The 26,116-nt window shown below is 34.0% G+C and overlaps 3 protein-coding genes across 6 annotated transcripts in view; all 3 read right to left on the reverse strand.

Moving 5' to 3' along the window:
- LOC123711252 (inactive dipeptidyl peptidase 10) overlaps nucleotides 1-5,972 on the reverse strand; it is a 79,273-nt gene extending 73,301 nt beyond the window's left edge. For 2 of the 3 annotated variants that reach the window (XM_045663747.1, XM_045663749.1), the window contains exon 1: nucleotides 5,717-5,972. The gene's annotated coding sequence lies outside the window, so the exon portion shown is untranslated. The remainder of the gene's footprint in view (nucleotides 1-5,716) is intronic. The other variant, XM_045663748.1, reaches the window with a different exon arrangement.
- Nucleotides 5,973-6,937: 965 nt separating this feature from the next.
- On the reverse strand, nucleotides 6,938-8,834 carry LOC123710791 (protein anon-37Cs-like). Of its 2 annotated transcripts, none has more exons than XM_045663001.1 (3): nucleotides 8,652-8,834; nucleotides 8,372-8,578; nucleotides 6,938-8,300 (listed from the first exon to the last, which is right to left on the reverse strand). In XM_045663001.1, the coding sequence occupies exons 1-3, from the start codon at nucleotides 8,708-8,710 to the stop codon at nucleotides 6,938-6,940; spliced, it is 1,629 nt and encodes a 542-aa protein (XP_045518957.1). In that variant the 5' UTR covers nucleotides 8,711-8,834. The 2 variants fall into 2 exon arrangements, with proteins under 2 accessions (XP_045518957.1, XP_045518958.1); XM_045663002.1 differs by having other exon boundaries at nucleotides 8,372-8,537; nucleotides 8,652-8,765.
- A 708-nt stretch (nucleotides 8,835-9,542) lies between these two features.
- Nucleotides 9,543-25,205, reverse strand: LOC123710790 (venom dipeptidyl peptidase 4-like). Its single transcript, XM_045662999.1, has 13 exons — nucleotides 25,047-25,205; nucleotides 23,571-23,724; nucleotides 20,492-20,583; nucleotides 19,724-19,801; nucleotides 18,313-18,365; nucleotides 16,387-16,577; nucleotides 15,721-15,890; nucleotides 14,488-15,132; nucleotides 12,862-13,087; nucleotides 12,346-12,496; nucleotides 11,055-11,215; nucleotides 10,701-10,906; nucleotides 9,543-9,774 (listed from the first exon to the last, which is right to left on the reverse strand). The coding sequence occupies exons 1-13, from the start codon at nucleotides 25,047-25,049 to the stop codon at nucleotides 9,682-9,684; spliced, it is 2,223 nt and encodes a 740-aa protein (XP_045518955.1). The 5' UTR covers nucleotides 25,050-25,205; the 3' UTR covers nucleotides 9,543-9,681.
- Between the last annotated feature and the right edge of the window lie 911 nt (nucleotides 25,206-26,116).

Consider the following 26,116-nt stretch of genomic DNA (forward strand, 5'->3'; position numbering starts at 1 on the left):
CATTAGACTGCGGTGAAACACACTGTCGTTATTGAGTTTATGATCGGAGGGTTTTTTTCAATGTAAACCTTTTTTTATAGCTGTCAACCATTTGTTTTTTTTGTAATTTAGTAAAAGAATATATTAAGTTCCATACATAAATAAATGATATTTTGATTTCGTTGGGGTGAACACACTCGTATATCGAATGTTAGTGTCATTCCACTCACTGTTTATTTTACTCATATCATACATTATTTTCTTGCGCACAAAATTCGAACAACGGTTAAGTAACAAAACTAATAATTCGGAAAACAGAGTATAAGCAATGTTCGGAAACTAATTCTCAATGGAGAATTAGTTTCCGAACTGGATTTAAAATGTTAAATTCAAAATAATATAGAGAAAATAGTCCGGTCCCTACATCTCACTCGATGTTATATGGAAACGCATGCGCTCAAATAGAAATCTCCTGGTTTTTAACGGCTACACGCGTGGCATCCTTGAGGCATAGTAATTTGGTATTTTTAATAGTTATTTTCGTTTTCGTAGTCTTCATTACCATTCTATCATCAATTTGTCTCAGTACATTAGGGATACTGAAACCCATAACTGTCTTAATTTGGTCAGACCAACGGGTGTCGACCCCGATTTCTCCTGCCATCGCTTCTCCCTACCATTACCAGCTTGTCTAGACTATCCGGATCTTGGCAATATGACCAAAGTTGACAGTCTTGTGGTGGTTGAGAATGGACTTCTTGGTTGTGTTTGCAGTCCATGGTAATAGTTATTTTAATGGTACATACATCCAATTTATATTTGTAATATCAGATGAATGTTAACAGTACTTGGAAAAAGTATTTTATGTTCTTTATTTGTTGGTTTTCATGATTATTGGAATGTGTGCTACATGTGTACTTTAATAAATCTAAATTATCAATCAAATGTAAGATTCTTGTTTAAGTAGCCCCACAGTTACACAAAGTATGGACGACATGTTAACGAATATTCTATGTTATCTATTTCTGAACAATAGGCATTAGCATTCTACCACCATTATTCAGTTCAGAATATTTCTAGTTCAATTTGTCGTAATTGCTTCTCAGTCGATAGAAAATAACAAACAGGAAAACTGGCGGACTGACGATAGATCGTTTATTGCATTTTCTCTCGATAAGGACAATATCTGCTAGTGTATATTTTTAGAAATCTATTGTCATTTCGGAATACACTTGCATTTCGACATATTACATTTTATTTCCCACATTCGCGTCTTATTTTCTTCCCTCTTCTTCTTGTGTATTACATTTCTATAAGTGTAATTCTTGCAACAAATAAATACGATATTCGAAAACATGAATTAATGAGATAACTGAAACCAACACTTCACAGTACATTATCGAAAGGACTTTTTAAAGACCTTATTATAATGTATACTACTCCAAATTAACTATGAAAAGTCATTCGGCAAAAGTTTATTAGGTAGAAATATAGCGTCACACACAGTCAGTTATTAAAGGTTAATATTTCTTAAGACTTTGAAATGTCTCTAATTATTTTTTCAGTCGTTAATTAATCGATACTTAATTTGTAAATAAAATTACAGTTAAGCTGACGTTCTTAATTAAAGTTAAGTATATAATAATCCACCACTAAGGATCATTTTTAGAAAGTGGTAAGAATAAAAAAGATACAGATGGGCCTCTAGTCGCCCTTTCAGACCGGTGAAGCCTTCAGTGCAATTAGGCAAAAAGGGAAATTGCATCTCTTGGGATTATCTCAATTGCCCCAAACGTCAGCACCACTAAAACTAAAGTGACAATTTGCAATTTCTCCTCGGAGCAAATTCTCAATGTTTTGACTTAATCATTGAACTCAGTTGAATCTCCGATATCTTGATCAAACATAGTTTATATGTTCCGAATAGTTCGAGAAGCGTCGGGTTTCTATATCTGTTGCATGTATCAACTCGATGAGTGGTAGGCGAATAGATCAACCCTAGACATATGACATATGTCATGTGTCACGATTTTGGATGATGTGTCAGTTCTCACGACCTCATAAGATCCTAATTTTTACCCTAAAACAGATTTGGCAACGGGCGGTATATAGCAAGCCGCAGATATAAAAGATGGACTTTAAAAACATAATTCCATTAATATGGAAAGGAACAAAGTGAAGACGCCGCACACAAAAGAGGAAAATAGCAGATACAGAGTATTGTTTTTATTCTAGCAGGAGACGACAGGAGAAAGGAAGGCACGGTTTGCAAGAAATCTGAAGGAGAAAGAGATAAGGGGTTTCGATCAATGGTACTAAAGAAAGTTACGACAATTACGTACAATTGCTTTTTTAACAATTGATTGATAATAAACAGGCTTTATTATTATTAAAGCTTGAAATTAAATTGCAAACAGAATCTTACTCGAGTTATTGAAAGTTATGATAAATTTAAAAACTTAATTTAAAGCGACTTTAAAAATAACTCGGTCTGCTTTTACAATAAGTATTCATTGCTTACTTTCTGTCAAATAAAGTGTAAGTGCAAAATATAAATAGATTAGTTGGATTTGCTCTTTGTATTTTTGTAGTGGTATTCCTGACGTGCTGTAGTTTGTTTAGCAAGGTTCAAAGTGTCGTTTATGTTTATATAGCAATGTTTAGTTAACCTGACTTTACACTGTCTTCGCGCTCAACACTTAGGCCTGTATTCAAGAATGTCAATCAAATTTTAATCTATACTTTATTATATATAAGGTATCAAACTTGTTTCAACACTGCAAGCAAACTATTTCTAGATACCGTACGATATAACAATTTACGGTTCATGCACAGAAGGATTGATCGAGTAATTAAATGCAGAAATGTGTCTCTCGTGATTTATTCGATTCAATTCCCAATAGAAACAAAAACATTTGTTCGGTCATCTGGAATGAACCGCTTTTTAGCAATAAGACTTTTTATAATTGTCACGTATAATTTGTTTGTAAATAAAAATAAATATTAAATAATCTTAAATTTTCTATGCATACGTAAAAAAACAAACTAATTGTTAACTTCAACGTCGCAAATGAGAATTTAAAACAATTTACACGTACATAAAATCTTACCACATATGCTTTATATATACTTTATATAAATACCAATACGATTAAGTTCTTTAAAAAAAGAACGCAGTTTTTAAAAGGCTGGCAACGCACTCATGACACAGGTACCTGATTGTTGAATTAAACCATACATATTTCATTGTATTGCGAGAGGCTTCGTAGCTTCATCTGCTGAACTCGCATTAACTGATTCGACTGAATCCATATATATAATATATATATATATATATATATATATATATATATATAGGTGTTTCTGTATTTAAATGGATTGAGAACACGTGTTATAAACCCTAACATACGAAAAGCAAATTGTCCCCAGCGATCTATATGAGTGTCAAGGGGTAAGTTTACGGTCTAAGTGCTAACAACACCTAGGATAAGTTGCAACCGAGATCAGTTGTTGGTTTCCTAGACTGAGCCGCCATATTTTTATTTCTGGACCATATGTTTACACTTGTTATATGCCAGGTATAATTTATTATTTATAGGCCAAGTCTATTAAGGTCTTCCTGAATGCAGATGGAATCTGATGGATAAACTACATCGTCAGCATAAAGTAAATAAAATGGTTATGAAAGGTTTACTTTAAAAATTGTACAGTAGAACAATTCTACAAACAAACAATAGTTCTAACTGTATTGACATATGAAAACAAAACAACGTCAAACAATATTTAACCATCTAATCAATAAAGTGAATTTCAGTTTATCAATGTAAACAACTCATGAAACTGCAAATCAAATATAGTCGACGTTTTAATGAAGTAGCATGAACTCGATAGCTCGTTGTATTGGAAAAATGTTTTGCAACAATTTATATAATTGCGGATGTATTACAAGTGCAAAGATATAACAATTATTCTCTAAGAGATTGAACATGAAGAGATTGACCTATTAATAAAAACTACAAAAGTTTTGATGAATAATGATTTCTGAAATATAAACTTAAATGATACCAAAACATGAAGTTTCTCAGTTCACGAATCCATCCGCACAAATAGTTTTATAGCGAATGCTAAATGTTGCTGTACTATATAATTTTGCGTTCTATAATTTATCTTCAATTTAAAGTCTTCGTTCACCCTTCTGACTTTAAAAATTCTTACTTAAGTAAGCAACAAGTAAAAAACTAATATCACTTGAAGGAAAAATATTCATTGTGTAATTCCAGGTATCCCAAGATTTTTTACTTCAACCCAAATTTGGCATACGCTGTAATTGTTCGAATGAATATAATACTGTACTTTAAGGTTATCAATAAATTAAACATTTCAATATAAATCATGCGTCGACATGCAGATGTGGTTTATTTTGTAATGTATTTTATAAAACGATCAATTATTTCTGATTCTAGAATTTACATGTCTGAAAATGCATTGCAGATTTTAATTTGGTAGACGTCTGCGACCTATAGTAATATCAGTAGAGCAACTATTAGCAGATAAATAGGCAATGATCTGATATACCTCTTCATGTTATCCCTTATCGACCATATTAACAATCCAGTCGCCGCCCTGAACCTGTTCAAGTTACCAGATATGGTCCAAATAAATGCAGCTATTTCTATTAGCAACAATTATTTCTAAGTTATAGCCTCATCACTCTCGTGGCCCTTTGACAGAAGAAGACAAGAAGAGACATAACATGGGCTTTTGATGTAATAAATAAGTGTTATAAATTGCAAATAAAATGTATTCATAAATACAATCATTATTCATTTTAGCCCGTCATTTCATTTTAGGTTATTTAGATTTACCTTACGAATATGTAGCTATTGCATTGGCATGATTATTCGTATCGATTAAATTGATTTTAACTCAAATTTTGATTGAAATTTTACTATATTTTTTTAATGTTTTATGTAACGTAATTATTTACAGCATGCAAAGTAATGTAGTTCGTTTGTGTAAGCTTTTATGATATAAAACTTGATTAGCAATGCGTCGCAAATGGCTGCAGTACAGAAGCGTGCGGTATTTTCCAATCGCTTTAATTGACACTGTGAAGTGAAAATTGAAAACTTGGTTATAATTGCAAAGTGATTATATTTTACTGAAAATCATCGTTATTATACGGAGTGCTCTTTATTAGTTTATTTTTATATTTATCATAACAGAATACATTCAAAAAAATATATTTAATACAACACTGAAGATTTACTTAATATATCATATAGGATAATAATTTATAAGAGAAAGGTAGTACAGGCGGAAAATAAAAAAGAACGATACATTACACGAGTGTCAAGACCCTTGTAAATGAAGAAATATCGTGATAAATATCGCACTGTTACTGAAATATCGAACGCGCCACGATATAACCGCGTCATTATATTGTATCCCTAGATATTTTAAATACTTTTAATAACTCACTATAGAAAATATTTTCTTGCAAAAGAAACGGAGATGATAGTTGGCATGTGGCCAGTGCTATATTGCTTACTTTTCTTAATCATTAGATTGGACAACGCATGTACGAAATACAAATATTATAAAACGAATTGATTTACATCATGCTGTATTCAAACTAAATGGGGTTTAACAAATATGTAATAATAATAATGATTTTAATAAAAAAAAAAGAATTTCTTTAATTCAATTAATTTAATAAGCGTTAATTTTTCCTTACCTTAGGGACTTCGTGTCTTTTCGCATCACAACATTTATTTAAAAAGCAGTGTTGAAATGGTATGATTAAGTGATAATAAGGACTCGTGTACCTGTCCGAACGCAACCGTAAGAAACCTAAGGCGACTTGCGCCAATCGCATCCAGCGAGCAACTAACGCCCGGGCTGCTCGTGGCGCCGCACCTCTCGCTTGCAATAACACCACGCACCGAAAACCACGATGCACACCACCTGCTGGTGCAACCTCACCGAATCGATGTTTTTTGCAAACTGCCTGAAACGAGGGACACGCACTGCGCGGGGGACGGTCTTGCGCGTTGCGTCACGTCACGCATCTCGCCTTCTTGAGCCCGCAACCCGCCACCTGCAACGCACTCCCAGGGGCTACGCTACGCAATTCATTACTGATCGTTGTTCAAACGCAATAGCAATGTTCTTGTGAGTATTAAATTTAAGCTTTTAGATTGACGGGCAAGTGTCTTTACGTTGTAAATTGCTATTAAAATTTATATACGAACAGTAAATAATTTAGATTAGATATGAAAATAAATTCAAATATTAATTTATACAGCGAACTGTAACTCATTTAACTTATGCAAAGTGAAACGTTGCTTTTCAACGAGGACTTTTAGCACAGCGAGCTCTTTATTAAAATACTTTTAAATACATATTTTCAAGTTAGAAATAAAAATTTAGTTTTAAGTTTTGATAACATAATTTGCGAAAAATAATCACGCGTTATAACACCACTTACTGCAACAAACACTATCATTTTGTAGTGTTATTGTTTTAACCTAGAATAGATAACTTATCAGTTAACTTAACTGTTATTTTCAAAACATAAGCTATTTAATTTTTAAAGACAGTTGAAAGTATTAAAATCCTATTTTCACTTAACCAGTCTCAGCCAAGTTGGCGCCGCTGTCCTGCGTATGCCAAAGCAACGTGCCAGAGTTTTATTTCATATCATAAATTTCGATAATTATCGTAAACAATGGATAAAATGCTATGTAATACTTAACGGAAATTTTACAGCGTGTTTAAACATTAAAAAATAATTAAGCGCTTTAATGTGTACATGGCGCATTTCGGATATTTTCAGAATGAGTCAACAAAATTAAGAAAACAGTTTTTGTACAAATAATTTACGTATATTCATGAAATCCGGTTGTAGTGTTTAGTGACAATGACAAAATATTATAGTGCTTAGGATGGCGACAATTTAAGTCTTCATCTTTTCTTTCTTTGGTTCACTCGGTGGACATGGAGTACACCACCCGTACGGCAATGGCGGACCTTTGTACTGTAAAGTTAGTTTTACAATTCTTTCAGCTTCTCTTATCCCGCTCAGGCGAGCCGCAGCGACTGTCCCGTTCATACCAGGAACCGTTGCCTCACCAGCAAATAACAGTATTGGTGGTATCGGCTCACTCGGTCCTGGAACAGGACACGCAAGACTTCTTTGTGCATACCCATCAGTATTGGCACAGTCGGTCGAATACGCTCCTAAGAAATGAGGATCAGAAGACCAAAACGATCGTAACACGGTAGCAGGATATGGTATGTACTGGTTCCCTGTATACATCCTTAAAATCTCTGTTATACCTTCAGCTATATCTTTGTCGGTTAGATTTTCCATCACAGCCGCTTCCGGTCCTTCTACTAATATACTGAGTACATGCTTGCTACTTGGTACCATTTCTATAGACTTTATCCCCCGAGTCCAATCAGAACGATCTACTATTGAACGTGGTTCAAATGTAAAATTAAGGTCACCTTTGTGCCAATACCAAAACGGACGGCAGTATTCGAGATATATTTTGTTACAAGCGCCTAAACATAAACATTTTAAAGCATCTACTTTAGAGGCGGGTAGCGAAGGACAGAAAAGATTCACAGCATTCGAACATAGCACTCCTATAGATGGAGTTAAAATGACATAGTCAGCCTGAAACTCTTCACCATCGGTTGTATAAACATATGCACGACAGCCCGACTTCATACAGGTACCCCAGTAAATGCAATTTACAGGTTTACAATAACGTATTGCCCCTTCTGGAATTTGTCGCAAAAGAGGTGCGAGTATGCCGACAAGGCCTAAAGGAACACGAACGTCTCCCCCGGGCATGTTCATAAAACATCCAGAATGATCAGCACAGAGTAATCCTATATCATCTCCACACCTTGCATGTAGCATATGTGTAAGCCCAAACATTATCCTCGCAGCATCATGCTGCTGTTCTTCGGGATATTCATGTAGTTCTTGTTGAATTCTTAAGCTCATAAAATTAATAAGAGAGCCTTGTTGTTTATTTCCACCGAGACAATATATTTGGGCAGCTTCTTCTTCAATCTGACGAAATTTATGATATGCTGTAATCGTGGAAGGAAAGGGCATTTTACCAGAGACGACATTATTGAATAAACCTCGGGGATGCTCAACACCAGGAACTCCTGGCCGAGGAGGATCCTCAAAAGTAGATAGAGAACAGATTGGATGAGTTGCTAAATTTTTAGTTTTCCAACTGGCACCCAGTTCAGCAACAATATCACCTAGCCAACATGAAAGTATTCGGCCCCCGGGTCTGAAAAAGACATGTGTGTCAGAAACAGTTGGGTTAAAGGCGTATCAAGCAGGCTGTCAAATAAATTGTACCTTTCATATGCTTCCAGTACCACAATATTATTAATACCCCGTTGAGATAATCGAGCAGCCGCCGAAAGACCTGCCATTCCGGCACCAATAATCACTACACGTGGTTCTTCATAACATTTATCTGCATTACATGCCTCAACCCCACATATTCCACGGTCTTCCAAATCTGGACCGCAATTAAAGATCATGGGTGAACTGTCTGATTTCCTTTGCAAAAGAATAAGACATGTACATCTTGTTTATCTTTCTATAAAAATATTATCGTTACTTTCAAACTTACCATCTTTTGATGAGATTTTGCCATTTGATTTTGGAAAAAAGTTTACTTGGAATTTTCATTAGTAAAGCCTTTGTTATAAATTCTATAAGGAAAAACTACTATTTATTGAAACATAAAAATTTGTCAAATGTATTCAAATTAGATAATCTTAGAAATATACTGAAAGTTAATGGTATCAATCAGTGTCAATCAAGAACTATAATCTATGAATCGAGTCCTTTATATAGAATATTTTGAATAGGCTTTCTGAATGTAACTGGCATCTATTAATTACAAAGTAAGATCAGGTTTATGGGGGTAAGAATTATTTTTACATAGTATTGTTATAGTTCGTAGGGCTTTGTAGAGATATACTACTAACCGTTTTAATTTAGTACTAGGATACTTTCCTCGTTTTTTTATAGGACAACTAATAGCCTACCAACCAACATAATCGGGTAGATCTGGGGCGGGGGATCAGGGGAGTGTCTTTTCTCCCCTTTTCTAAAAGGGACTTTATTTACTTTAAGATGTCTATCTGACACTTTTTAGAACTTTTATCGTGTCACTATTGAGCACCCACTAATAGAGACTAGACTAAGAAGTTTATAAATAAAAAATTTTTTTCCAGATTTTGGCTAGATTGGTATTTTCGCAGTGTCAAATAAACTGAACTGGCTATGTAGGACACTGACTGACTAGTGCCCGATTTTCTGGGATATTTTTATTTTAATTAAATAGTCATCATCGTCTCTAGAAGCGAAAACGTATTCTGTATCCAGAAATATTTATTTATTCCTTATATAAATGATATACCTCATTTATTTCAATTTTGAATTACAAATATAAATCTATAGTCAGTATTACACTATACTTTTTTATTTTTATGGGTGGAAATAAAACATTTTTTAATCTACATTGTACATTTATTAATAATATTTTAAACCAATTAATTATTCAAATATAGCTACTCTATGGCAGATCATTTATAAATTTATAATACATACAACATATTTCAGCGTTAAAATCACAGTCTTTAATACTTTAAGAATTATAAATTAAAACATTCAGACCAGAAATGGTCCAGCGTGTGGTAAAAGTGTCGACTCACGCCGTGTAAAGAATGGTTTTCGTCAGCGTAACTCTGAAAAGAATATATGAAATTGAAATACAGGAATTTTGGCCGAGTCGTTTAAACGTCTCCCAACCCTGAGGTCATGTGTTCAAATCCAGGTGCACTAACAGATCTGATAGTGCATTTTAAAATACAATCAAAATTGAAACAGTCTGTGTTAATACTCTATAACTCCCAAAAGTCATAGCGATCCTGACAATTTTCAGTTTTAGTACCGCTATTAACTACCAAAGTTGCGAAATCAGCGATACAAATATTAAATTATATTGAAATGCATACAAAGGTCAGGATCAGTATCCCTTTTATTGGGTTTTCATAGAACTAGCGCTTAATTTTAAAAAAGGTAATAAATTACATTAAATTAGAAAGCTTCTCATTTTGGACACCAAAACCATTTTTGAGAGACCAACTTTTAATTCGCTGTCATATTTTAAAATTAACAAAACAGTATTAGCAATATTTTTACTTTGAATGCTCGTGAATCGTATTAATCAAGTCTTGTATTTTATTTAAGGAGACGAAGCCTTGTCCTGTGTAAACGAATACGTTGTTAGTTATAGGACATGTCCCTAGATGGCGCTGAACCACATTAAGATTTAATTATACAAAATCTTTTTTTTCCTATTAATTTAAAAGGTCTTGCTTTTCTGTGGAAATATATTTACATCTAAACAATAGGTAATCATGATATTTAGTTTTGCTATAAGAGATAAGATTCTGAAAAATCGGTATGACACGCAAGAACGTTTTAATTATAAACAATAAATAAAAACAAAATAACATGCTTTTTAGTTATGTTTTACATTAAAAACAAAATGTAAATAATCATTAATTTATCAAAAAAATTCAAAATTGAAAATAATATATTTTATACGTCGGTCACGTGACAACGATCACACATTACTCGTATTTTACAATGACTGCGAGATATTTACCATCTGTTCGAAAGCAATATCTGCTCTTTGCAACTCCTTGGCGAACTGCATGCTATGCTGGAAGTGGACGTTGTCATCTCCAGTCCCATGTATTATGAGGTACCGGCGCCCGCGCAGCTGCTCAGCTTTCGACATTAAATCGGCCCTTCTATACCCTTCTAAGTTCTCTTCTGGAGTGTTCATATAACGCTCTGTGTACATTGTGTCTGAAAGTGTTAAATTTAATATAAATATATTTATTAACCGACTTTAAAATAAAAATAATAGAGTGTACTCTTTCTTCTTTAAGTTGCCGGCCTTTAAGGTATTTCTCTTGAAGGTCCCTAAGTCAAACCACTATTTTTAAATACTCACCATAATAAAGCCACGAGGTAACAGGGGCGACTGCAGCGCCGCAAGCGATTAGATGTTCTTTATCTTTAACCAGCATCATGGTTGTGGCATAACCGCCATAACTCCAGCCCCATACACCAATTCGTTTTGGGTCAATGAATTTATACAATTCAACCAATCGCCTAGAAATAGATCAAAACTAATAAAATAAACGTTAAAAGCGTTAGAATTTGTTCAAAGGTCGATTCGCGGCAAAAGTTGCTTTGAAACTAAAGAGTTGCGTGAATTTAGAACGGATTTTTTAGAAAGTAACTCTATTTCTTGTCAATTATTTGCCATAGAGCAGTGGCTTATTTGGCCAAATCAACACTGCTCCATAAATTAGAGAATAATCTGTATAAAACTTGGCCTTTAAAAACGTTATGGATTTAAAAACGTTTGTTTGTTTGTATACGTCAGTCACGAGACACAATGGTCACAAATTTAACGAAATGACGACGATGTACGTTTGTAAATGTCAATGAACGCACTAAAACATGACGTGACGTTTGTTTACGTATCCTGGTACGTACCAGGACGTCATGACGTCATAGGAACTCGTGCGACGCCATCTTGCATAGCGTTTTGGCGGATTGTAAAAACTGTTTAAGTTGAATTCTTAAGGGCCTATTCGATCGCCAACCTCTAAAAAAGCACATTGTTTCATTCCATTTTTTGTCATCGTTTCTTGAAGTATGGCGAATGGAAAAAATATTTGGTGGAGTTGAGTAGTTTATGTAGTATTGTCTTTGGTTATCCATTTTGAAAGATCGATACAAGATTTAAATTACTTCGCTCGATAGACAAAAAATCCAAACATAGCCAATTTTTGACACTTTGAATTCATTTTATGACGAAAATGTATATAGAACATGACTTTAAAATATATCGTGAAAATTTTCAGATTTTTTTTTATAAAACTACATTAATTTAATGTTGTACATAACTAATTGTTATTACGGGCCGGCGCGTCTCAGCGCTCCAGCTCTCCATTGCGTACTGCAATCCACCCCGAGACACTGACACAGCAATTTGTGCTGGGATAGCCTTAAATACTTAACATAAAAAATTGTAATTGTGTAAGTCAGTCACTAATCAATTATCTGAAATGGTTTTTTAAATCTCATAGCCGCGGGGAGTGTGGGGTTCGGTCCGTGAGGTACAATGGGCGACTACCCACAAACCATAAAATCTTTAAATATTTACAGGCAAGAGGCAGCACGATCCCATCCTCCTTTAGTACGTCAATTAGCCCATTACAGTAATAACTTACTTAATAGCCGCCAACGTGTCGGTTATCTCCACAGTTCCGAGGGCATTGTTCAACGCGTGCATGGCTTCCACACCCATCGCTCCCGAACCGCGGACGTCAATCGAAGCCACTATTATACTTCGGTTGCCACTCAAATATGCATTGTAATATTCTGGAATTTTATTTAATTATCTCCTAAATGGAAAATTAGTAATCTAGTATGGTGCGTTCGTATCAATATAATTAGCCCTTGCTTCTAATATCGTGAGGTAACCCGTATCACCTCGACATCCGCCGTTCAACGACTGAGCGTTTTTCAAGGCAATTATTGTCGCGCACCACCGGTATGTGGAACCAGCTGCCAACTGAAGTATTTTCGAACCAATTCGACTGAAGGTCCTTCAAGAAAAGAGCGAACCTTCTTAAAATGCCGGCAACGCACTGGTGAGCCCTTTAGCATTAAGTGTTATGCTATCACTGAACATTAAGTGAGCCTCGTGCCTGTTTCGCCCTGTTCCATTAAAAAAAAGTACATACCTAAATCAAATTTGTCCTGAACCCTATTAGTTCCTGGACCACTGTACACTCGGACAATCAAGGGATACTTTTTGCCCTTCTCCATATTTGGGGGTAATTGCAGTTTAATATGCGCCATTAAATCATTATCTAAGGGCATCATGTTGAATAACGCCATAGGTAATTTGTAATTACTTAGTTTTTCCACTAATCTTCCATTTCCGGTTAATATTTTAAATCCATTTTTCTGTCAAACAAAATATATCAAAATCATTACAGGAGAGCATAGTGGATCAGTTGCTGAGAAACAGCAGGAGAGCGTCCTATCTCCCCTTTGTTAAAAAGGGACATTATTTACTTAAACTAGGTCTGGTGGGTATATTGACACGCGGTAATTTAACACTCTTTTTTTTTAAATGTATATAACGTAACTTTAAAGAATTCGTCTATGCTCGAGTCTCGGTGATGCAATATTTGTTTTAATGGTATATTCCTAGCATATTATAAAATACTCAAAAAAAACTAAATATAACTTTATCCATATAGGTATACAAGTACACTTATGAACGTACATTTACTACCAGTTCGCAAGTCAAGGCCGAAGAGCAGGGAAGAAAAACTGGCAAGAGTCTTTCCGCGACTCTTATCAATCGCTAAGTTTTGAGTCATACAAATTGTTTGAACTGGAGCAAATCAATCTCAAGAATTAGAATCATTTGAAAATTCGTCAAATTTATAAAAAAGCTTTATTGATTAATTTACATTTAACGAGGGCTTTGAATTCATTTTTTTCTACTGTCCAAATTGTCCCTTGTAGAGGGCGCCAAATGTTTGTAACAAGGAAGCTGTCAAACTCCATAGTAAGTCATAAAGCTTTGTGATATTTTACGTTTTATTATTAAATGGGTCGGTGTGTGGCTTTTGGATAAGAAGAAATAGGTTAACATAAATTCCCTTCTAATCCTACCCTAAGAAGAAAATGGGAAAGAGCATTGAGAATAATTAATTTGAGAGCAACTAATTATTGTAGGTTATATTGTAAGCACTAGTTTCTAAGGTGGTATGTATCATAAAGATAATAAAATGATTTAGTTAATGTTGTGATAAAACAGCAATAAAACTACTACTGCTACCAACTTGTTATGTTAAGTACTTTAAACTTGTTTTAGGTTTTCCACTTCAGCGGATTTTTAAAGAAATCTGCAGTACCAACACTGTTTTCTTGGAACAGTGCGTCGGGTCAAGAAACTTCTGCACGAGCTGAACGTTTGTAAAGAAGAAATATTAAGCGTTGCCTCATACCCAGCATTGTGACAGAAACTGATGAATCTGTAGTTGACAACAACACTGCAGTGGCTTATGATTCAACTGACCAAGGCTACGCTCATGAGGTTGAAATTTCAAGTATCAGAGATGCAAATAGTGACGTTGACGTTCAACTGAATGGAATAAACAAACAGCGCTCTCTACCGGAAAAGTATCTAGTGGTCCTTCCCATTTCGCTTCGAAGTTTGTTGTAAAAACGAATACAAATTCAATATAAGGAGTGGTTTAATAACGATCTATACAAACATCCCTTTTACCCACTGAAATCACATTTAAACGAAATTTTGCGAGGCAATAAAATTTAAAAAAAATTATACATACCTCAGCGATGTAGAAGTACGACATTGGTGGTAAATTAAACGCGCTGCATGACAAAACGGCGTAACTACCACCGGGCGAGAACATACCAGCCACATTATGACACGCCGACTGGCTGCAAGTCATACACAAAATATTCCCATTTGAAACCGACCACAGCTGTCTTTGCCAGGGCGCGTTCCCCGGCGAAACGATGAAATACACTGTGTCAGTCTTCTGATTCCATCCCAAAATCTCCGTCACCGTCGAATTGCCCGGCGTCAGGTCCTCCGTCTCCAAAGTTTTGAAGTCAAACCGTGTAACGTGGAAATAACGTTGTTTGTCAAACAAGGCCGGTTGGATTTCAACCATTCTCGTTCCATTCTCGTCGAATAGCGGCTCGCGGATATCAATCCAGCCATCCGGCTCCATTTGCTCTTTGAGAACTGTACAACTGTTCTGTTTGACGTTACAATCGACCAAAACGCTTATGCTCTGACGTCTGTTGAGCCAGAGAGTTATGACATTGTCATCGGTGGGCCAATTGACTCTACCCAAAATATGGTCTTCTCCGATGACGTCAATCGGTGCTTTGATGTTAATTGGACCTTTATTAGCGTCTCTTAAGTCGTATACGCGTAGAGCTACGGTTGGGTTTTTCCGACCTGCCTGACCATAACGGAAAGTTGAAATATTAATTTAATTTATTATTAAAAAAATAGGATAACCATATCTTATATTTAGAAGAGTTTTTAAATTTTATTAAATAAATTAAATTGTAATATTTTTTTAAGAATATTGTTAAAATTTAACTAAGCAAATAATATCACATACTCGTATACACAAATTTGTCTAAGACAGGTCAGATATATTGAATCACCTGGTCGTACTACACTTTCAATAGATATTGACTACAATATCATCAGTAGACAGAAGTTCATTCTTCAGATAAGACGTGCTTCATAATAATGAACGATAAAAGTAAAGCCTTTATTGCCATAATACAGGCCACACTTATAACTTAACTTAACATGCAAGTTCATTAAAACTATAAATTTCCATAATCAGTTATGTACTGTAATTTTTTAATAATAAAAATACTTTACTTAATAAAAAATATGATCCAACATCTTACTCCGAGTGCCCATCCAAATCAACACACACACACTCATACAATACATACTGACGAGATCTCAAGAATCACGATATATCAATATATATCGTCAATAATTAGTTTTATTGTATTACAGTACTAACCTTAGGATATTTAAATTCAATCATTTTAGGGTACAAATTGTCTAGGTCTTCGGGATCTCCATAGTAAGGGAAAACTGCTGAGTCGACTAAGCTGTCGTTGTAGATGGCAACGGCTAGGTACGACCCATTTTTCGAGAACCACATCGCTTCAGCGGCGTTTAGGATTTCCTCTGCAATATTTAAATATAAATAATAATACAGTCTCAACTGGAAAACAATTTCAATTAATGAATATATAATTGTTTATCAATACTGCTTTGCCATGGTAAGCTGGAGTTGTTTGGACCTGCAGCTGAGATTAATTATCGGACGTCAAAGCAGAATACAAATAGTATCCATATCCGATGTCCGTCGTTCCGCAACTGAGCGATTCTTAAGGAAGTTTTTGCCGGGTACAACCATTATGTGGAAACAATTCAACTTAGGGATCTTCAAGAAAAGGGCGTACCAATTCGTTGAAGGCTGGCAAGGCACTTGTAAGCCTTCTGGCAATGTGAGTGTCCATGGGCGGCGGAATCACTTAATATCAGGTAAGCCTCCAGCCCTTTTGCCTCCTATTAATTAACAATTTGTCAAGTATTTGTCTAAATTCATACAAAAACGGTTTGACGAACGAAGAACAGTAAAGATTATTTAAAACCATCTTTCAGTTCACTTTCGACCTACCCTCATATATCCAATCAGCGACACCGCAGTATACCTTCCCTGGAACGCCATCAGTGGTCAACTGTCTTACTTCCTCCGGTTGGTTTGCATCAGAGATATAAAATACATTATTCTTCTCAACGTATGCTAAAGCATGGCCTTTATCCCAAATGGCCACTTGTAAATGTCCTTTTCCAATTTTTGCTATAGATCTGGAAATATTACAAACCTTGTGACAACCTAATACCCTCTTAAAGTTTTTATGTTTTGACGTTCGTGGACATGACTTCCGTCCGTCAGAAACGTATTGGCTATACGGAAGTCATACTTAACGCTTATACACTGATTAACGCTCCAAAATTTTACATTATATAGTATACCGCATGCTTTTAACATATATTTAATTAAATTCTATACATTTTTTATGAAATCAATGATCATTACAATGTCCTTAAGAATCTTAACGTTAACGGCGCATGTGCCATAGAATCAATCTCTTGTTTATGAATTTACATCGAACATCTACCTGAAGTGAGATGGTCAATTGGAGAGAATAGAATATACTAGCTGTGGCACATGCGCAGATGGCCCGATCCGAGGTCCGAGTCTCGCAGGCGCTTGCGCTAGTCTACTAGAACTACGCTCGCCAAAACAGCCCGAACTGAGTTGTCAAGGCCCTTCAGGCCAACAGTAAGATTCCAATTTAGAGATTCAAAAAAGTACAAGCGCTTGGGCATTCTTCGCCTAACTTTTAAGTAAGATACAGTTAATGTAAAATTAGTAAAGTGAATCAAGAAATTAATCTAGTTTTTAATTTCCTAATAGATTAACAAATGATCATGAAACAGATACAGAAATCTGAGGTACCTAAACAGGTTGTAGCGCCATTGATTTTTAATTTCCTACCCTTGATCTAGCCTTTATTAAATATTTCAGTCGAATTTTAGGTTCGCTTTAAACAAACTCGACACTCGGATAACTTTGCATCCGTATCTTAACTTAAAGCCTAATCATCAAATTGTATTAACTAAAATGTTCGACGCTCTTACGACTCAAGACACAGTAATGAGACTCGTTTTACTATTATTAAATAATTTATTGACAAAACTAAATATTATTCAATTTGTATATCATTAATATTTTCCATATAGCTTCTGTAAAGAACGTATAAGTCTGTGGTGAAATATTTAATTATTTCGTCCGATGTCACGGAAATTTCACGAGCCACGCAACCATGATTTTTATTGCATTATTTTTTAATTCAATGTGTGAATATTTATTAAATTGTAAGGATTACATGGTGACGTGATTCCTACTATAGTTACTATAATTCTCGCTTGATTGAGGTTTTTCTTCCCTGTATCGGCGAAATAAACTTTTTCAGTTACAGTTTTATAGGACTTCATTAAATAATATAAAATAAATAATTCATCCGCGCATGCGTTAATGCCAAGATGCCATAGATAAGTAATTTTCGTATACGCTATTGTTTTGGCGCAGCATTAGCAAAAAATATATTTATGCAACCTCCTTTAGTTAAGTCTAATTACAATGTAGACTTTGCTCTTTGTAAAAAGAACTAGATGAAATCTAAATTAAAACATAAATTATGATTTGTATTTATCGTAATATATAGATTCGTTTTGATATTTACTTTGTATAATATGAGCATAGAAAATGGTATGAAATTAAAACAACAACAACGATAAAATACATAATTAAAAAAAATCCGTTTAACTACGCCACTTATTTATTATATTAAACATGGCACCAATCTCATTACCAACCATAGCGACGTCGTCACAAATCCTTTTTTGCCGTAAGATGAGTCAAAAAAATTAAATATTAATATTGACTACGAAAATTCAACAATTACAGTTAGCATAACGAATCAATTCGCTTCACACGAAGTAAAATATTTATGCAAATGAGCATTAAGGCACTTACTTGCTTTCCAGATGATATATTGAGTATTTTGCCAAAGTTGAATATCTGTATACCTGTGAAACAATAGGTCTTGTGAACACACTTAAATATATATAATTTATTATGTTTTGTGAATATTAATTTTATATTCCGCAAGATTATTAATTTACAGTAAAATATATCAATATATTTGTACAGTTTTTAATTTGTGAGACATTTCTACATTAATCTAAATACAAGTGAAACTGCGTATATGAGAAAAATACTTTCGCAGGGAACTGGATACGTATGACGAAATTAGTCAATATCAAAATATTTTCTTATATACTTTTATGTCTCAATTTATCGAACTTTTATAAAACGATTCGCCTGAATCCTATTTCCATATTACGAGAAATATTTATTGCGCAAAAGGACCAAAAATATACAATAAAAGGATTATCTCTCCCATACAGCTGATGTTACCTACAAGTTTGAAGTAACTAACTAAGTGTTTTATTGCTGTAGTTTAGTGTAGCGAGGCACGAAAAATACGTTAAACGAGGTTTTAATGTCCGTACTAAATATTTGAACAGTTTCTGAGAAATCTTTTAAAGAGATAATAAATACATGGGATGGGTGTAAATATTTAAAAAAACTAGTGGCGCTACAACCGTATAGGGTTTTGGCCACAGTTTTCCGAGACGTGATAATTTTTCAATACGCAAGTATCAGCCTACTGCGCCTGCCATACGCCGTTGACTATTTTGGTCTAATGAGCTTTCTTCACGATGATTTCCATCACCGCACGAGTGAATGTTATATACGCGCATAGCCAGAACGTCCATTGGTTCATTGGCACTAATCGGGGATGAATGTCGCAAGATAAAATCTCTTCTAAAAATCGTGCGGATTTAACTTAAACTCTCCCGAAATCGATAGTTCGGCCACACATAGTATTCCATAGAAATAAAAAAGTTATTACAAATTTGATTAACTTTATGATTAATCTATAAATTTAATTTAAAAAAATGAACTTATACTTTCGCGGTTTAATGCCCTTAAATTCTGCGTAATTTGTTTTCTGTGTAACACAATTTGACAGAGAGATGTGAACTAAGAAAAAAAAATTCTAAAAATAATGTAATACTATTTTAATTGTTAAAATGTTTGTTTTACAGCTGCCCACTCCAAGACAAAACAGACTGAAAATCAATTGGTACGAGTGACAGGAAATTACAGGGCCTATTTTTCTTACATGTGAATGAAACAAGTATTTTCTAATACTCACCGTATCAATTATTGAACCACAGACGCAATTTCAATATACAAAAATAAAATATAGAAAATCAAAAGCTAGATATTTTTTTCCTAATCTGCACAGATTAGAATAATCATCTTTTTGTGTGGCCAATTAATTTTCCATTTTTTAAACCAAATGTTTAGTACTTACCTTTATTCTTTCCGAAACCAGTAATAGGTATTGTTGATCATTGGAAAATGATGCGACCGCGTTTGGTATTAAATATGCCTGAAAAATAAAATCGAAAGTTAATCCTTCGCCTAAAGCCGAAATAAGTATTTTTTGTCTCGAATTCAGGACCTACCTATTCGCCTTGAGTTTCGACTGTTCATTACATATGTAATATTACTTTATCTAACTTTACAACAATTAAATCTAGAAAATCTAAAATATTTTAGTTTGTTTTGTTTTTCAACAAACTCACATTGATATCTTAATAAAAATAAATTATTTACCTAATAAATAGTATAAATGAATAATTAAAATAATAAAAAATATATAGCGATCACAGATAAATTTTGTATTCTACTAAATTTTGTATAAAATATAAATAAAATAGAGAGTAAAGGTCGAACTTAATTATATCCTCTATTATATATACATATTTTTATTAATTATCCGCTCTAATAATAATGATAATGGCGCTACAACTCTAAAAGGGTCTGAGAGAGCCTCCAATCATTTTTTTATTTCATAGTCATATAATCAGCCTTCACACATGTCATCGATTTTTGTATCTGACATACGAGAAAACCGGTTTTCTCACGATGTTTTCCTTTGCCGTACGAGCGAGTAATACACAGAAAATCCATTGGTCGGAAGGATGGTTGGAAGCCGGGGATCGAACCTCAGGATTGAGTGTCGTATGTTGAAGCTCAAATATCACTGGATTCAACTCTAGAGTAAAGAAAAACTTACCAAATCAGTTTCATTTATCAGCTTTGTAAATTTGTCTGTCACCACATTGTATGTATAAATGGCACCAGGTTCAGCAATTATGTATTCGGAATCTGAAAATATTTTTTATTGTAATTTTTTATCGTAATTTATCTTTATAAAAATCTTCTGTACGGGACCAATTTTGATAAGATGTTTTGTGTGTTCAAGTCGATTCGAGAATGGTTTAAATTTATAAGAAAAAAAATATCTTGTATTTATTTTTGTGACGATTGTTTTGCTTAGTAACACTTGTTATGTAGTAAAAATTCATGGACGCTAAAACAATCACTACGATGACGTCATAACCTAAAACCGCAAAGTTATTCAGACCGCTTATGATACTACCAAACTTCTCGACCTTAGCCACTAGGGTCTTCGTCCCAGTTACTAGTTAGACTGATTAAGGGTCCCTGTAGGTCAATGAAGAAGCAGCAGCACGATATCTCCCTACATTTTTTCAACGATTTTTTTATTATAATTGAGATATTACATAATTTCTTGAGGTTGCCGTTTCGTTGTACGTAATTTCAGTACAATGTTTATCGTTCAAGGTTACATAATATTATTTGCTAAATCAAAATATATATACAAATGTCTGCTATGGTTTCACAAAGCTGGAACATTTCTTTTACATTTTAGTTTTTAATCATTTTATAAACATACAAAAATACACATCTTTATATATATCAAAATGAATTAAAGTTTGTTTACTTTTGATTATCTTCTAATATATCCGGTACGCAAAGTTATTTTTTGAAGATGAAGGACAAAGTGTGTAATGTTAAATGCAAGCCAATTTACATCGTTATTTTCTTTGTGTATTATCCAGTTTTCTTACTTGTTATGAATTCTATATCTGAAAAAGAATTATTAGCCTTTGATTTTTTTTTAAATTAGGTCCTTACATATGAAATTGGCGTATTTCGTACTGGCCACTTTAATCACGATGTTCTCCTCTTTGGTAAGGAATTTGAAATTCAAATTTGTACAGCTATTTACTCATGTGTTTGTGCTTCGATGACCGTCATTCATTTGTTTTTTTCTTCTGTTTTTTTCTGTTTGCGTCACTCATTTTATAAAATGGACAACTTAAAGTATCGCATTATTTACGAGTACGAGTTCCGCCGTGGCACTAGTGCTGCGGAAACGACTCGAAGGGTGAATGATGTGTATGGCGGTCATGTTGCAAAAGATAACACAGTTCGTTTTTGCTTCCAACGTTTTCGTTCTGGAAATTTCGACCTGCAAAACAAGCCCCGTGGACGGCCTGAGACGTCAAGAGATCAAGTTGATAATGAAGTAATGAAGGCTATTGTGGAAGCGGAAATTGGATCCTGGCCCGCCAGCCAAATCCTGCCCCAAGCAAAAATTAACCCCAAAAAAGTTACTTGTAAGCGTTTGGTGGACTAGTACCGGTATTGTTCATTGCAGTTTTCTCAAATCTGGCCAGACTATTACGGCTGATGTCTGTCAGATGATTGTCAGCTATTGCCATGATGGAAAAGCTAGCGGCTAAACAACCTAGGCTGGTCAATCGCTCCACGCCACTGCTACTTCACGACAACCCTAGACCACACACTGCACAACAGACGGCTACCAAATTAGAACAGCTTCAATTAAAATGTCTAAGACGTCCTCCGTACTCCCCGGACCTTGCTCCAACAGATTAATATTTTTCGAAATTTGGACAACTTCTTGCAAGGGAAAAAATTGAACTCTGATGGGGCAGTACAAATCGCCTTCACAGATTTTATTGATTCCCGTCCGACTTATTTTTTTAGTAAAGGGATCAATGAACTACCTATGAGATGGCAAAGTGCATAGAAAACAATGGTTCATACTTTGATTAATTAAATATATTATATTAAAAAATATTCGACTTTTTGTTCCTCCCATACAAAACGGCAATTTCATATGTACGGACCTAATATTATAAATATTTTGAGATGTATAGTATTAGTTTTAAATGATCAAAGTAATGATCATTTTGAAGTATATACAAAAACCCTATTACATTGCAAAATAAATCCTTTGTAAAAGAGTTTATCGAGAACAAAAGATGCCGCAGCATTATTAAGCAAACTTTACATTTATTTTTTTTGAAGTTTTAAAAACTTTACGCTGTTATTCAGGCTTACCGAATTTCACTTTAAAGGGCATTAAAAATAATTAAAAAGAGACTTATACCGAAATAAAACAACAATTGCCATCAAAATGTCAAAGCCATAAAACACTCAGACTAATTTATGACTCTATTTCAAATTAGGAACATGTTTCTAATTTGTATTTAAATGACGTATATATTGGTTGCATTTGATCGTGACGGCTTAAAGGCTACGACACAAATATAATATTCAGTTTCTGAACGGAATAATTCACTAGGATTGTTACGTAAGCGTATTGCAAAGTAAATAATGGCGAAACGTACGCAGAGAGTTTTTAAATTCAGAATTAACTTGCGTACATTGTTTTGTTTAGTAATAACAGGAAACAAATAGGTTAGCAGGTCTTATTGTTTTCCTTAGACACATGTATTAAATGCGTATAACCCAGCCCGATTAGGCTGTTTTAATGATATTTACTAAGCCCTATTTTGGTTCATCGCACTGTAACAACCCTACCTTGATAGGTATAATGATTTATATCCCACCTAATATTTTTATCCATGGTTTGACTTGAATTATATATCAAAATAATTCAAAACATTTTTTAATAGATTAAAAGGCATATTACCAACAACGGTCTGGTGGCCGTGGTTCCCTTGATTACATACCTCGTCTGGATATATTCTTGCCACGAAGAAAGGCACACTATTGTCAGTCGTAAGGATAAGGATAAAAGATAGGTTCTGCTTGTATCTATGTTATTTAATTCTCTACTTTATGGCTTAAGTATCATTCAGATTATAATTTCGCTTTTTTGTTCTCGTTGTTAAATGTTCATTCATGTTCTTGACTGACCTTAAAATGTCTACTACTGCCATTTGACTTATATAATAAATTAAAAATCATATAAAGAACTATTTAGACATAATTTAAGAATGAGTTCATATATTTACTTGAGATCCATTGCACTGAAACCCGTTCTGGCACAAAATCTGGTTGCAAAGGCACCAATTCCTCCAACGTTAGTGTCTTTAATGTCCTTTGGGCGAAAACTTCATGAAGACTCCCCAATACGATGAAGATGAAGAATTGTTTTAATGAAATCGTCTGTAACAATATTATATTACACATTTATGTTTAATTATATGATGTATATATTCATACATCTTATATGGACGCCATTAAATATGAAAGAGTAATTTCCCGCGCAAACGATCGATGACGTCAGCCATGGTTCACGAAACTGTCAAATCCATCCATGTTTACTTGACATTAACACGTTTCAATACATAATGGAACGCTTATTATAAACAAAAGAAAACCATGACGCCATTATCGTTTGTAAAAGACTTTAAGCTAATTGAGAACTGTCAAAAACGAATATTTTTTTCAAGATGTCATATTATTTTTTTTTGTAGTAGGAAAATACTGTACTATGTGAGATGTGTAAATAAGTTCAGATCCTATATATTCAGATAATAAATATAGCAGACAAATTGCTAGGAGTTGGTAGTTTTTAAGATTACCTGGAAATATGCTGTAAAAATAATTATTGTTGTTTTCCTTATATAAGAATAATTAAATTTAATTAAAAAAAGAACAATTTCCATGAATTAAATTTTTTTAACGATTCTTGATTAATATTAAAAATGCAAACGTCATCCCTAGTGCATAGTAAATATTATTATATGTATTATTATTTCAAGTCACAGAACAACTAGACATAAAGCAAACAAAGACTAAAAAATCAGTAAGCATTTTTACAAAACAATGGGAATATTATAGTATTGTCTAAACGTATGAATAATAATGATTTTGCGTAATCATCTGACAGAATTCGGTATTTAGGTTAATTATAAAATGCCATTTATGTTATGATGCAGGCGCCTGCATTACCTAACAGTTATTATACAAGTATGTTATAAGTAAAATACGTATTATAAAAAAATCGAATTGATTTACAAAACTGTTTCTATATTATTAACATGAAATTGTTCTATTTATTGGTATAAGACGCTGCTGTGGTACATTTAAGCTGCAAGTCCTCAGTTCAATTTCCGGCGAAATAATTGTTAGTGTCTTAAAGATCTATGCAGTAATGTGTCACCAATGTGACCAATACACTTGTATTGATTAAGACAAATGATTTTCTTTAACAATGTTCCCGAGTCTTTTAAAGCAAAACTATTTGAATATATTAGATATTTTCATAACAATTTTTTTCTTACGTTACGTCGAAATTTTATGTTTAACAATAGCTAATTTTATAATAGTTTTCCACCACTTTTCATTGTTGACCTGTTAAAACTATTAACAACTGATAAAGGCGGTCACTAAACCAAAATATTAAGTTTAATTAATTACTATATTTGAGCAATTTGTGTCATAAAGTTCTACATAATAATAAAACAAAACCTAATACTCCTTACCATTTTACGCGTGTACAGAGGTCGCAGGACGAGATCAATGAGTTAAGTGGTTCAAATAGACATCACACTACACAATTTCACAACACAACCACTCACCGTCGCCTGCGCCCGCGCACTACTGACGAGTGACGTCTAACCGCTACGCTACACAGCTGACAATCACATTGTTTCTTTCGATATGAACAGCCAACGTCATTTTCTAATTAATTGTTTCATAGATATATTTTTTTATTACGTCTTAAAGATCAAGCGCAAAAGAATTATATGTAGCCAAGAAACGACGCTCGACTACATCGCGTATGTTAACATCGGGATAAGCACTTCCCTATGTACTGCAATGATGGACAGCAGAAAAAGAATACAAGTAAAATAAATGCCATGGAAATGAAAGCGCGAAGAAGTATGTGTAATGGAACATTGGGTGATAATTAATAGTGAGATACGTCAGCAGTGTGGGTTAAAAGTAGTGACAATGATAGGAAAGGGAGCCAATCCCTGGTGGTTTTGCCCTGGAGAATGGATGAATAAGAAGCGGTCATTAAGTAGGACACACAAGGCAACCGTGGATAATGAAGATCGTGGCTTAGTCGTACTAGGACCAAATTCAGGTACTACGGAGGGACAGGCTAAACGTACCTATAATCGACGAGCATGCATCGTGAAGGTTCGTGAATGTGGATGAAGCGTGAAAGGTATGTCAGGGCCGTAGCAAGTGGTGATTCCTGGTCTGCCTACAGTTAATTTTTATCATCGTTTCTAATTTAATTTTATTTCTAGTTTTCTAATATTCCTTATTTGTAGTGGTCTTAAAGTTTATTGATCATAACTTAAAGTCAAGAATTCTAAGTATCTTGTCACGAGCTGTTATCGAAATTTTTAATAGAAAACATGAATTTAGACTGTAGTAAAATACCATAACTATAAAAAAGAAAAAAACAGTGGCGCTACATCCTGTTCAGGTCTAGGCCTCAGATTTTTGTATCTGTTTCATGATCATTTATGTATCTAATAAGCAAATAGGTAGGTGATCAGCCTCCTGTGCTTGACACAACCTGTCGACTTATTGGGTT

This window comes from Pieris brassicae, chromosome 6 (assembly GCF_905147105.1).
Source record: "Pieris brassicae chromosome 6, ilPieBrab1.1, whole genome shotgun sequence".
Lineage (NCBI taxonomy): Eukaryota > Metazoa > Arthropoda > Insecta > Lepidoptera > Pieridae > Pieris > Pieris brassicae.

Coding starts and splice junctions, on each gene's coding strand:
- LOC123710790 (XM_045662999.1), bottom strand. Junction 20,584..23,570: donor TTCAGTGCAATGGATCTCAA/GTAAATATATGA, acceptor AAATATTTTCAG/ATTCCGAATACATAATTGCT. Junction 18,366..19,723: donor TGGTTTCGGAAAGAATAAAG/GTAAGTACTAAA, acceptor ATTGTTTCACAG/GTATACAGATATTCAACTTT.
- LOC123710791 (XM_045663001.1), bottom strand. CDS start 8,710: ATGAAAATTCCAAGTAAACTTTTTTCCAAAATCAAATGGCAAAATCTC. Junction 8,579..8,651: donor CAAAATCTCATCAAAAGATG/GTAAGTTTGAAA, acceptor TCTTTTGCAAAG/GAAATCAGACAGTTCACCCA. Junction 8,301..8,371: donor GTACTGGAAGCATATGAAAG/GTACAATTTATT, acceptor TGTCTTTTTCAG/ACCCGGGGGCCGAATACTTT.